General features: G+C 50.8%; 1 protein-coding gene across 1 annotated transcript in view; it reads right to left on the reverse strand.

Annotated features, from left to right (window-relative positions):
- Positions 1 to 13,808, reverse strand: part of SART1 (spliceosome associated factor 1, recruiter of U4/U6.U5 tri-snRNP) — a 42,397-nt gene that overhangs the window by 4,320 nt on the left and 24,269 nt on the right. The window contains exon 18 of the mRNA XM_070951334.1: positions 13,011 to 13,100. Within this exon, the coding sequence (XP_070807435.1) occupies positions 13,011 to 13,100 (90 nt within the window). The remainder of the gene's footprint in view (positions 1 to 13,010; positions 13,101 to 13,808) is intronic.

A 13,808-nucleotide genomic window follows, 5' to 3' on the forward strand; every position in this document is an offset into this window, starting at 1 on the left:
TACCTTCCTATAGATTCTGAAATTTATATTTGGTAAATAAGTGTTTTAAAGGTATTAAGAGATTTTTAAAATGCTTAACATTAGACTATTATTTTAAAAGATATATGAGATAAAATGTGCAAGATTTTAAGATGAATTTTTTTTTTCTGGTATAGAAATGGAATTTATTCATGATTTTTATTGTTTGTAAGACTGCTAAAGTATCGGATTATGCATTAAAAAAAAGGTTTTTTTTCTTTTTTTTCTATATAAGTAGGAAGAATGAATTTAATTTAATTGGTATTGAGAATTTATAAAAGGGAGGTTGTTGAATTGGAGCAAAGGGAGTTAAAGAACATGTGGGAGCTTTGAACTTTATAATTTGTTAGTTTATTTTAGCATATGTTTGTTAGATGCTATACCCTGTTTTTGCTCTGGGGAGTCAGGGGTGGGGTGGGGAGGGGGGATAAGGGAGGGGGGGAAGTGATGAATAGAGAAATGTTTTAGCATAAGAAAGTGTATTCTAGGATATAGGAGTTGCTCAGATACTAAAGGAGGAAAATATTTCACAGCAAAGAAGTTAGAAAAGAGAGAGGAGGAGGGGGTAGGAAGAGGAGAGGGAGGGAGAGGAATGGAAGAAAGGAGAGGAGGAAGGGAAGGGGACAGGAGTAGGAGTGAAGGCGAGAAGGGGGAAAAGAAGAGAGAAGTGGGGGAAAGGGAAAGGAAGTAGGATGAGGTGGGAGAAGAGGTAGGAGGAGAAAAGGAGGAGGAGAAGAAGGTTTGTTGTGGAATAAGGGAAGAAGGAGAAGAGCAACTCCGAATATAATTAAAATGTTTTATTTTAATGCTTTCTTTAAGGGAAACATATATATGGAGGATTTCTTATGTATAAGAAAATGTATAATTTATGTGGGGAAGGGGAAGGGTGGGGGGGAGAAAATTGTATTTCTTATAAAACTTTTTAATAAAAAAAAAGAAAGAAAAGAGAAACTTTGTTGCTTGTTATTTAAACTTGACTATTTTGAGGAAAAGACTTAGAGAACTTGATTTAGGATACATAATCTGTTCACTGGAGGATTTATTGAAGATTAGAAAGAAATTAAATGGAACAATGAAAACTGAACTAATAAACATGGCAACAAAAGAAGGGTGTGGCAACAGGAGATGGACATGATGATACCATATATGGAATAGCTTCAGAATTAACTTTGTAGAACTCATAACTTTGATGACATTGAAATGGAAAAGATACATATTTGGACAGACTGGAGAAAGGAATAATGGAATATATTATGTAACAAGACAACAAAATATTATATTTTGATTTAAATGAATGTAACGGTTTCTAGGTGGTTGAATAATGCTAGCAGATACTTTTTTTTCTTTTTCTTCTCTATGCTCTCTATTTCTTTCTTTTAGTATCTTTCTCTTTGTTTCTTTTCCCCTCTCTATTTTCTTTTTTAATCCATTTGACTTCTTTTGTTATATTTCTACTCTCTTCCTTTTTTCTTTTCCTTTTTTAGTGTTGCCTGTTTTTTTGTATTTCTTTTATTGTAATTATTATTATAGCTATTACTCTCTCCTTTTTATTCTATTATTATTTTCATATAAATATCTAAACAATTTGATTAAGAAATAAGAGCATAAATGATTGAAGAAAAACATGTTTTTGGGATGTTCTAATGCCTTTCTTAAACTTTGAATTTTTAACTAGCACTACCTACAGATTTAATAATCTGGAAGATTGGATGTTGGATGTTAAAAAGAATTATTTATAGAATTAAGAACCATAAAAAAATTATTTTAAAGTGTTTCAAAATGTTTCCTATTGAAAATAAGAAATAAGCATGGAATGGGAGAAAACTTAAGAGAGAATAGGAGATAAGATATTTATTGAAATATACTTTTATCTTAAATTGGTAAGAGATATGGAGGAGAACAGATTGGAAAACAATATTGGTAACACATTCCGAGGTAATTTGGATCTAAACAACTGAATAAGAGATAAATGTTATGAATTAGTTAAATAAAGGATTTTAGGAGTGGAGGAAAGCATGATTCTGGAAATCAGTGAAAGCAAAGTTGTGACCCAGTTTTACAAATAAGGTAGGAGAGGAGGAAAGCATCATACTGGAGAACAGTTGAAGTAAACTGGGAACCAATTAAAAATAAAAATAAGAGTTAGGAGTGGAGGAAAGCATACGCTGGGTAACAGTTAAAGTAAAACTGAACTAGCCAAAAATAAAAAGTTAGGAGTGGAGGAGACTATACCTGGGGACCAATTGAAATAAAGTTGTGAACCAGTTTTATAATAGATTTAGGAGAAGTTAAGGAGAAGGTTGGTATGCAGTTAAAATTATACTGTGAACCAGCTAAAATAATTAAGGTAAGGAGTGGAGGAAAGCATTGCTGGAAAGCAGCTGATTAAGATGCGAACCAGCTAAAAAATAAATTTAGGAGGAAGTGGAAGAGATTTTACTGGAAAATAGTAGCTAAACTGTGAACCAGTTAGTTAGTTAGTTAGTTAGTTAGTTAGTTAGTTAGTTAGTTAGTTAATTAGTTATTTATTTATTTATTTATTTTTTATTTATTTATTTATTATTTTTTATTTATTTATTAATTATTTTATTTTATTTTATTTTATTTTATTTCTATACCGCCCTTCTCCCGAAGGACTCAGGGCGGTGTACAGCCTAATTAAAAACACAAAGACAGACAAAATTTAAAAATAATTAAAATTATTAAATAATAGGCCCAATTTATAAAACCCCAAATTTAAAATTTATTTTTTTTTATTTTATTTTACTTCAAATTTATATACCGCCCTTCTTCCTGGGAACTCAGGGCGGTGTACAGCCAGATAAAAACACATAATATAAACATTAAGAACAGATTAAAAGGAAATATCTCAATTTGTCCAAGAATTTAAAAAAACATACAAATTTAAAATCATTTAAAAGGATTTGTTAGGCCAGCCCGGCTTGTTGGAAAAGGAAAATTTTAAGGGCACGGCGGAAGGCACGGAGGTCTTGGATTCTCCTTATCTCTGGGGGCAACTGATTCCAGAGGGTGGGTGCCCACACAGAGAAGGCCCTCCCCCTGGGGGCCACCAGCCTGCATTGCTTGGCTGATGGCACCCCGAGGAGGCCCTCTCTGTGGGAGCGCATGGGTCGATGGGAGGTCGTCGGTGGCAGAAGGCGGTCTCGGAGATAACTAGGTCCTATGCCATGGAGCGCTTTAAAGGTGGTAACCAACACTTTGAAGCGCACCCGGAAGACCACTGGGAGCCAGTGCAGCTCGCGCAGGAGCGGTGTTATGTGGGAGCGCCATGCAGCTTCCGTAATTACCCGCGCGGCCGCATTCTGGACCAGTTGGAGCCTCCGGGTGCTCCTCAAGGGGAGCCCCATGTAGAGAGCGTTGCAGTAGTCCAGGCGAGAGGTGACGAGGGCATGAGTGACTGTTGTCGTGGCCCCGCCCTCTGAGCCTGTCCCATCGGAGGAAGAAAGCTCCGAGCATGAGGAAGAGGAGTCAGCCAGGCCTCCCTCTCCAGGCCCCTCCCCTCTGGCATTGTCTCAAGTGCCGGTCGAGGGAGAGGAGACAGCTGATTCGAGTCAAAGTGATAATGAAACATCATTCCTGGACGCACGCCTCCGAAGGCGTGATAAACGTTTGCAGCAGCTTAGGAGGCGTGCTAGGGATTAGAACTGAGTCACTGGACCACACCCCAGAGACTATATAATAGAGGGTAGTGGTCAAAGGATCCTTGTGACGAACAAAGTAAACCTTGGACAGTCACTAAAGCCTCGTCCGGAACTGCTGGGAGGAATATTATTTCTGTTTGGACTTTCTTGAACGTTCGTATCTTATCTGTCTGTTTGTGAAAATAAAGTCCCTTGGCAGACGGTGTGTCTATCGCTGCCAAGAGGGAGATAAGAACTGGGTGCGTTCCAAAGTGTTTCCTTAACCCTCGGCTGGCTGTGTTGTGTGTGTGTGGGGACGGGGACAGATCATCTTGTTCGTCACCCCATACTCCATCATTAACCCATGATGGACCAACAGCTGCAGCAGCAGATACAGCAGATGCTGGAGGCCAATCAGCTTCTGCAACAGCAAGTAGCACAGCTAACTGCCCAACTTGCTTTGGGAAATGCTCCTGCAGCTCCACCTCCTCCCCCTCCCTGTCCGAGATGCCCAGTGAATGTGCCAGATAGGTTTTCTGGGCAGCAGGAGATGTTTCCGGCCTTCTTGGGACAATGCCAACTGTTTATGGCGATGAGGCCGGAGGATTTTCCGGATGACCGGGCTCGGGTGGCATTTGTTATCAGCTCCCTCTCTGGCACTGCCGCCCGATGGGCCACGCCCCTGTTGTTGCAAGATAGCCCCTTGCTCCTGGACTTTCAGGGCTTTTTACAACACCTGCGCACCATGTTTGAGGATCCCCTCCGGGTGCAGACGGCAGCGAGGCGCATCAAGGACCTCCGCCAAGGCAAGCGCCCCCTGCAGGACTATATTGCAGAGTTCCGACTGCTAGGCCAGGATTCGGCTTGGAATGAGGTGGCGTTGACGGACGCCTTCCAGGACGGCCTTTCCGACGAGATGCAGGACGAGCTGGTTCGTGTGGAGGCGCCACCGACCCTTGACGCGCTGGTGACCCAATGCCTGCGCATCGACGCCCGCCTGCAACGGCGACGGCCCCGTCGGGCTCTTCCGGAACCATCGACAGCGTCGGCACCCCCGCGTTTCGCACCAACAGCGCTCCGGACCGCACAGCGTTTTGTGGCGACGGCTGAGGAGCCCATGGAGCTCGGAGCAGCCAGACCTCAACTGACGGCCCAGGAGCGGATGCGGAGACGTCAAGGGGGGTTGTGCCTCTATTGCGGCGAGGCGGGACATTTTGCCGCCTCGTGTCCCCGGAAGCGGAGTGGACCGCTCAAGCCTGTTCCGGAGTCTCGGCGTGACCAGCCGGGAAACGGGCCAGGCCTGGCCTAGGGGAAACTCTGGGTCAGGCACGTGACCATGCCCCGCCGGAGTCGGCGACTGTGGACTGTGAGCCTCCTCGGCACCTGATTTTGAACACCCGGGTGTTGTTGGCTAACCGGTCGGAGGGGCTCCAAGCGCACGCGCTGGTGGACTCGGGGGCCACCACGAACTTTATGGACCAGGCCTTTGTGGCCCATTACAAAGTCCCCTTGGTTCCAGAGGACCCTCCGTTGAGGGTTGAAACTATAGATGGGCGGGAACTCGTGGCGGGGCCCATCAAAACCGCTACCCAGCCCTTGCGCCTCGCCATTGGAAACCACGAGGAGGTGATCCAGTTTTACGTAACGGCGGATCTGCACTTTCCCTTGGTCCTGGGGATGGCCTGGCTTCGGGCGCACGACCCTCAGGTGGCGTGGTCGAGAAACGCCATCTCGTTCCCGAGCCTGCAGTGTGTCGACCACCTTCGCCACACCTGCCCCAGCCAGGACGTCTCTGCCCCAAACGTCTCCTTGCCTCCGGAGCTGACACCCTTCGCCGACGTGTTCAGCGAGAAGGAGGCGGACCGCTTGCCCCCGCACCGACCCTACGACTGTACGGTGGACCTAATGCCCAACGCGCCCCTGCCATCGGGACGCCTGTACTCCATGTCAGAGCCCGAGCTGGCCGCCTTACGGGACTTTCTGGAAAAGAACCTGGCCCGTGGGTTCATCCGGCCTTCGACCTCCCCGCTCTCGGCCCCGGTCCTCTTCGTTAAAAAGAAGACGGGGGACTTGCGCCTGTGTTGCGACTACCGGCGCTTGAATGCCATCACAGTGTGAAATCGCTACCCCCTGCCGCTGATCCCGGAGCTGATGGAGAGGTTGTGGGAGGCCTCGATCTTCACTAAGCTCGATCTCCGAGGGGCTTACAACCTGGTGCGCGTGAAAGAGGGGGACGAGTGGAAGACGGCGTTCGGCACGCGGTACGGACACTTCGAGTATACCGTCATGCCGTTCGGGTTGACCAACGCCCCCGCGGTCTTCCAGCACTTGATGAACGATGTGTTCCGGGACATGCTGGATCGGTTCGTGGTGATCTACTTGGATGACATTTTGATCTATTCCCGGACCCCGGAAAGTCACCTCCAGCATGTCCGCCAGGTCCTGCAGCGCCTGCGGGAGCACGAACTCTATGCGAAGTTGGAGAAATGCTACTTCTTCCAGACTTCCATAGAGTTCCTCGGGCACATCATCACCCCCGAGGGCATCGCGATGGACCCGCACAAGGTGGAGGCCTTGCGCAGTTGGGAACCCCCGCGTCGGGTGAAGGACGTCCAGCGTCTGTTGGGATTCGCCAACTACTATCGGACCTTCATCCCGGGCTTCGCCACCCTGACCTTGCCGTTGACCCAGCTCCTTCGGAAGAAGGTCCCGTTCCAGTGGGGGCCCCCGCAGCAGCAGGCCTTCGAGGTCCTCAAGCAGGCCTTCCTCACGGAGCCAGTCCTGAGGCACCCCAATCCACACCGTCCGTTCGTGGTGGAGACGGACACGTCCAATGTGGCGATTGGGGCAGTGCTGCTACAGGCTCCGGTGGATGGCGGCACTCTTTTTCCCTGCGCATACTACTCCCGGAAACTCAACCCTTCCGAGCGCAACTACACCATCTGGGAAAAGGAGTTGCTGGCCATCAAGGCCGCGTTCGAGGCTTGGCGACATCACCTCGAGGGGGCCCGACACCAGGTGGAGGTGCGGACGGACCATCGGAACCTGGAGCACCTCACCACGGCACGGAAGTTGAACCAGCGGCAGATCCGGTGGTCGTTGTTTTTCGCCCGGTTCAACTTCCACGTCACCTACATTCCGAGCAACCTCAACCAGAGGGCGGACGCGCTATCCCGTAAGCCGGAATACTTTTGCCCCAAGGACTCCCTTCCCCCCCGGACGGTGCTGCCAGCGGACTCCTTGGCCGCGGTCCAGGAACCGGTGGACCTGCGGGCTCAGGTGCTGGAAGCGCAGCGACGGGACGACTGGTCGCAGCAGCGGAGAGCGGACGTCGGCCCCGCGTCCCCATGGACCGTGGAGGAGGGCTTGCTCAGACATCGGGGTCGGCTGTACGTGCCCACGAGTCCGCTCCGAGCCCTCGTCATGAACCAGTGTCATGACAACCCCGCGGCGGGGCACTTCGGCTTCTTTAAGACTTTGAACCTGGTGACACGGACTTTTTGGTGGCCTCAGGTACGGCACGACGTGCACGCCTACGTGACGTCCTGTGTGACGTGCCGACAGGCCAAAGCCGCGTCCGGCCCCCCTCCCGGACTCCTCCAGCCGCTGCCGACACCGGAGAGACTGTGGGGAGCCATCTCCATGGACTTCCTGACAGACCTGCCCCTGTCCGCTACGTACACGACCGTCCTCGTGGTGGTGGATGCGCTCACGAAGATGGCACATTTCATCCCGTGCCGCGGCCTGCCCTCGGCCCGCACCACAGCTCGCCTGTTCCTGCAACATATCTTCCGCCTCCACGGCCTGCCGGACCGGGTGGTTTCGGACCGCGGGGCCCAGTTCACGGCCCGCTTCTGGAAAAGCCTGATGGCCGCGCTGGAGGTGCAGGTGTGCCTGTCGTCGCACCATCCGGAGACTGACGGGGGCACGGAGAAGGTCATCGGCATACTGGAGCAGTACCTCCGCTGTTTTGTCAACCAGCAGCAGGACAACTGGGCCGAGTACCTTCCCCTGGCGGAGTTCGCCTTTAATAACTCCCAACACACCTCCACCCAGATGACCCCATTCCATGCCAACGTCGGATACCATCCACGGCTTTTCCCGTTGACCATCATGGACTCCCCTGTTCCCGAGACCCGGGACTTCCTCTCGGAGCTGCAGGCGGTGCAGCAACTGGTGCAGCGGCAGCTGATCCGGGCGAAAGAGGATTAAAAACGGTTCGCCGATCGCGCCCGCCGGGCGACGCCACCGCTGGAAGTAGGAGATCAGGTGTGGTTGTCCTCGAAACACCTCCCCACGGACCGGCCGGTAAGGAAACTGGCCCAACGCTTTATCGGTCCCTTCCCTATCGAGGCGGTCATCAATCCGGTGGCCTACCGGTTGACTCTACCCCGCTCCATTCGGCTCCACCCTGTTTTTCATCGGTCCCTCCTGGTCCCTGAGGCCCCCGCGAGCCATCTCCGCCGCCCGCCGACGCCTGCCCCCCCAGCCGCAGCCGACGAGGACGACGCCTCGACGTACGAGGTGGACAGTATCCGGGACTCCCGTTGGCTGAAGGGGCGCTTCCAATACCTCATCGCCTGGAAGGGGTACGGGCCCGAGGATTTCACCTGGGTGGACGCGTCTGCCGTTCAGGCCCCTGACCTGGTGCGGGCTTTCCACGAACAGTTCCCGTCCCGACCCCATCCCGACCGTCAGACCCGGGGGAAGGGCCCTGCGGTGGGGGATAGTGTTGTGGCCCCGCCCTCTGAGCCTGTCCCATCGGAGGAAGAAAGTTCCAAGCATGAGGAAGAGGAGTCAGCCAGGCCTCCCTCTCCAGGCCTCCGAAGGCGTGATAAACGTTTGCAGCAGCTTAGGAGGCGTGCTAGGGATTAGAACTGAGTCACTGGACCCCAGAGACTATATAATAGAGGGTAGTGGTCAAAGGATCCTTGTGACGAACAAAGTAAACCTTGGACAGTCACTAAAGCCTCGTCCGGAACTGCTGGGAGGAATATTATTTCTGTTTGGACTTTCTTGAACGTTCGTATCTTATCTGTCTGTTTGTGAAAATAAAGTCCCTTGGCAGACGGTGTGTCTATCGCTGCCAAGAGGGAGATAAGAACTGGGTGCGTTCCAAAGTATTTCCTTAACCCTCGGCTGGCTGTGTTTTGTGTGTGTGGGGACGGGGACAGATCAACTGTGCACAGGGAATCCCGATCAAGAAAGGGGCACAACTGGCGAATCAGGCGAACCTGACAAAAGGTCCCCCTGGCAACAGCCGTCAGATGTTCCTCCAAAGACAGCTGCGTATCCAGGAGGACTCCCAGATTGCGCGCCCTCTCAACGGGGGCCAAAGACTCGCCCCCGATAGTCAGCGATGGAGTCAGCTGACTATATCGGGATGCTGGGAACCACAGCCACTCAGTCTTGGAAGGGTTGAGCTTGAGCTTGTTCCTCCCCATCCAGATCCGTACAGCCTCCAGGCACTGGGCCATCACTTCAAGGGCATCGCTGGGGTGGCCTGGGGTGGAGATGTACAGCTGGGTGTCATCAGCGTACTGGTGGTATCTCACCCCAAAGCCACGGATGATCTCGCCCAGCGGCTTCACATAAATGTTGAACAGAAGGGGCGAGAGGACCGACCCTTGCGGCACTCCACAGATGAGAGGCCTCGAGGTCGACCTCTGCCCCCCTGCCAACACGAACTGCGACCGGTCTGAGAGAAAGGAGGAGAACCACCGTAACGGTGCCCCCCATCCCCAACTCTTCCAACTGGTGCAGCATGATATCATGGTCGATGGTATCAAAAGCCGCTGAGAGATCTAATAGGACCAGAACAGAGAAGCAACCACTGTCCCGAGCCCTCCAGAGATCATCAACCAACGCGACCAATGCCGTTTCCGTGCTTTGCCCAGGCCTGAAACCCGACTGGAATGGGTCTAGATAGGACGTTTCCTCCAGGAATTGTGGGAACTGTCATGCGACCACACTCTCAACAACCTTCGCCACAAAGCGAAGGTTGGAGACAGGACGATAGTTAGCCAATACTGCTGGATCCAGGGAGGGCTTCTTGAGGAGAGGCCTCACCACCGCCTCTTTCAAGGTAGCGGGGAAGTGACCCTCACTCAACGAAGCGTTGATAATTCCCTGGAACCAGCCTCGTGAGACCTCCCGGGAAGCCAGTACTAACCAGGAGGGACACGGGTCCAGTAAACATGTGGTCACATTAAGTCTCCCCAAAATCCTGTCCACGTCATCCGGAGTCACAGAGTCAAACTCTTCCCAGATAACATTCTCAAGACTATTCCTCGTCATCCTGCCCGGATCTACTCAGTCAGAGTCCAAACCCTGCCGGATCTGAGCGATTTTGTCATACAGATATCGTCCGAAATCCTCAGCCCTGCCCTCGAGAGGGTCCTCCCGCACTCCCGGTTGAAGCAGGGAGCGGGTCACTCTGAACAGGGCCGCCGGACGATTCTCTGATGACGCAATTAAGAGCGGAAAAGTAATTGGACTTCACTGCTTTTATCGCCACTAGGTAGGTCTTAATATGCGACCTTACCAGTGTTCGATCAGATTCGGTGAGACTGGCCCTCCAACCACTCTCCAGGCGTCTTTTCTGGCACTTCATCTCCCTCAGCTCCTCAGTAAACCAAGGAGCTGCGAGGGATCGGGACCGGGTCAGAGGCCGCAAAGGCATGACTCGATCTAAGGCTCCGCTAGCGGCCTGATCCCAGGCCGCCACCAGGTCCCCGACCGAGTCCTGAGCTAGAACCACAGGAAATGGCCCAAGCTCCATCCGGAATCTATCAGAATCCATCAGGTGCCTGGGGCGGACCCATCTTGTAGGCTCCGCCTCCCTGCGGCGGGGTGTAGCGGTTTGAAGATCTAGGCGAAGGAGCGAGTGGTCAGACCATGACAAGGGTTCCATGTCTATATCCCCTATAACAAGGCCACTCAACCACTGGCCAGAGACGAAAATCAAGTCCAGAGTGTGACCCCCCCCTGTGAGTGGGGCCATGAACTAACTGGGTCAGGTCCATGGCTGTCATGGAAGCCATGAACTCCCGTGCCATCTCAGATGTCTCACCAACGGATGGCAGGTTGAAATCACCCATGACCATAAGCCTGGGTGTATCAACTGCCACCGTGGCTATCACGTCGAGTAGCTCGGGCAGGGCCATTGCCACGCGGCAGGGAGCCAGGTACGTGAGAAACAGGCCCATCTGAACCCCATGACCCCATCTCACAAAGAGGGTTTCACATCCGGCAATCTGTGGCACAGTGGTTTCCCTCGAACCAAGATCTTCTTTAATGATAACCGCCACCCCCCCCGCCCCTCCCCTGCGCCCTCGGCTGATGAAATGCTCTGAAGCCCGGTGGGCACATCTCAACCAGGGGGACCCCTCCCTCCGGGCCCAACCAGGTCTCGGTAATAGCTGCCAGGTCCGCTCCCCCCTCCTGTATAAGATCATAAATGAGGGGGGCCTTATTAACCACGGACCTGGCATTGCATAACATCAGCCGGAGGCCCAGGTCCTGAGTATCTAAGCCACCTAGTATCTGAGTGGAGTCTTGGGGACTGGGGTGCGCAATTGCTCTCAAACAACGAGTGCGCACCCCCAACACATGATATGGTCCCGTACTCCCGCCATATCTGCCCCTCCCATTCACCGTGCTGATGGAAAATTCCTCTTCCGGATGGTCCTCCAGCCCCTCCCCAATCCCTCGACTCGCACCCTCCAGGCCGTCCCCCTGTGCCAGGCTCGGCTCTGACCTTCGTGGGTTTGTCCCTCCAAACCCCTTGGTCTTTCTCCCAGTTCCCCTTAAAAAATCATTATTTCCATCCCTCCTCCCGGGTCCCCTTAAAAATTTCATTAAGAATTTGCGTAGAAAACCCCTCAACCCCCTCTTTGCTGCATGCCATCTCTCGAGGTTCCAAAGCCCGTCATCAAGATAAGCCCTCGATAACGTGGAGGGCCAGGCCCGCGAGAGGGGGGAGTCTCGCAGTGTGAAATCCCATTTAAAACCAATTAAAATCTTTACATTGATAGCCCAGTCTGGCTATGGTTTTGAGGGCACAGCGAAACACACAGAGATCAGAGATTTTACGAATTTCTGGGGGCAGATCATTCCAAAGAGCAGGGGCTCCCACAGAGAAGGCCCTCCTCCTGGGTGTCGCCAGCCGACATAATTTGGCCAATGGCACCCTGAGGAGACCCTCTCTGTGGGAGCGAACTGGCTGGTGGGAGGCTACTGGTTTAAATAAATACAGACAGGAGTATTGGAAAATACAGCTGGGAAATAGATATTTAAACTATGAACCAGTTAAAAATTAGATTCAATAAAATATGAGAATAAACTTGAAGTAAAAAAAAATAAAGTATTGTGGAAGTAACAAACTATAGAAGGAAATGTTGATTGTTTATGAAATGACTTTAAGAGAGGAGGAAAATATTTTTTGTTAAGATTATGAATATTAGATGTCATTTAACAGAAGTAAAATATAGATTTGAGGTAATGGGTTTTAGGATTGAGGAATATATATGAAATATTGATTGTTAAAATGATAAAGATTTCGAACGGTGTTTATTGTTTGAATTTTGGGTGTAATAGTAGAATGATAAATGTTTAGAATAAGATTTTTTTTCTTTTTTTTTAAGATGTAAATGGATAAAATTTGGAGCAAAATTGATTGAGGGAATGTGAATAATTGTACTCATTTTATGCCGGATCAAACCCTTGCTCTAAAAAGATGTATTTTATGTTTTATGTTTAAAATAAAAATGAAAAAAAAAATTGGGAAAAAAAAAAAAAGGCAACCTGAGAGCTCCGAGGGGGAAGAGGGAATGGAGCTGGCAGAGAGAGAGAGAGAGACAGAGGCTGAGCCTGGGCCGTCCGTCAGCCCTCAGATGGAGAGTCAGCAGGCCCCAGGTCTGGACGCGCCTGATGAGGAAGAGGAGGAACAGCTGGGCCCAGTGCGTAGAAGGCAGAGGAGAGCAGTGGAAATCTATGGTCTGGTCCTAAGGATGGAAGAGCCACTGCTGCTAGCAAAGCTCCACCCTAGCTCTGGGGATAAAAGGCAGGGGCCGGAGGTGTGGCAGGCAACTATTTATCTCCCTGCTGGACAGACTTGTTAGCCTGCAGTGTGAGAGAGAGAGAGACTTTTTGTTCGGGCTGCTGGTGTTCCTAATAAAGGAATCTGTTGAGTTAACTTCAGGGGGTTGGTCATGTTTGGGGAGCTGGGTCGGAACAGGTACTCTGTTCAAAGCCACCTTCAACTGGAGAGAGTCTGTCTGGATGAAGGGATGGATACAACTGGCTGCTCCACAGAAAGACTTCACCTGCCCCTTCCTCCCCATCACTCACCGCTTCCTCGTCCAGTTTCTTCATGCGCCGTTCGGTCTTCATCTTCCCAGAACCTTTGCCGTGGAAGCGGTGAGACAGCTGGCGGAAGGCCTGGGACACGAAGACACCCGGTTAAAAGGAAGACAGAGCCCCCTGCAACCTCCGTAGCGTGGGCATTGAGGCAAAGGAAAAAGGCTACGGCTTTTGGTCTACATAGTGACATGATGAATTTGGTCTAAGGGTAAAGGCAATGGGCTACAAACCAGGAGATGTGGGTTCTAGTCCTGCCTTAGGCATGAAGTGGGCCAGTGGAAGGTTGCCCCCGGTTCGCACTGGTTCTATAGAACCGGTAGTAAAACCGGCGGGAGGCTCCACCCACCGACCCGATCAAAACGCTTCTGCGCATGCGCAGAAGAGCATGTGGCTCCGTTGCGAACCGGTAGTAAAGGTAAGTAGAACCCACCCCTGCTTTGGGCCACTCACTAGGAGACATGAGATCTAGTCCAGCCAACTGGATTGATTTTGTATGGAAAATAGGCCGAGGAAGCTGTGTTAGGTATGTCTGCCAGCTTGAATTAGTTGTGAAGGCAGGATAAAAATCAAAAGACAGGATAAAAATCAAATAAGAAACACAGATAAATAGACAGCTCCAAACCATTTTGATCTTTTAAAGAAGTATCCACGAAGTCCTAAAAATCTGATTCTTACAATAAGAGTGGATTCATTTGGAATAACAACAACAAAAACAACAGCAGCAGCATTATAGGAGCAGAGGTTCTGCCCTGGGAGGAAGGGAAAGTGTTAAATCCACTCTCCTTT

This window comes from Pituophis catenifer, unplaced genomic scaffold, assembly GCF_029215685.1.
Source record: "Pituophis catenifer annectens isolate HBS135680 unplaced genomic scaffold, rPitCat1.0.hap2 SCAF_10, whole genome shotgun sequence".
In the NCBI taxonomy this organism is placed as follows: Eukaryota; Metazoa; Chordata; class Lepidosauria; order Squamata; family Colubridae; genus Pituophis; species Pituophis catenifer.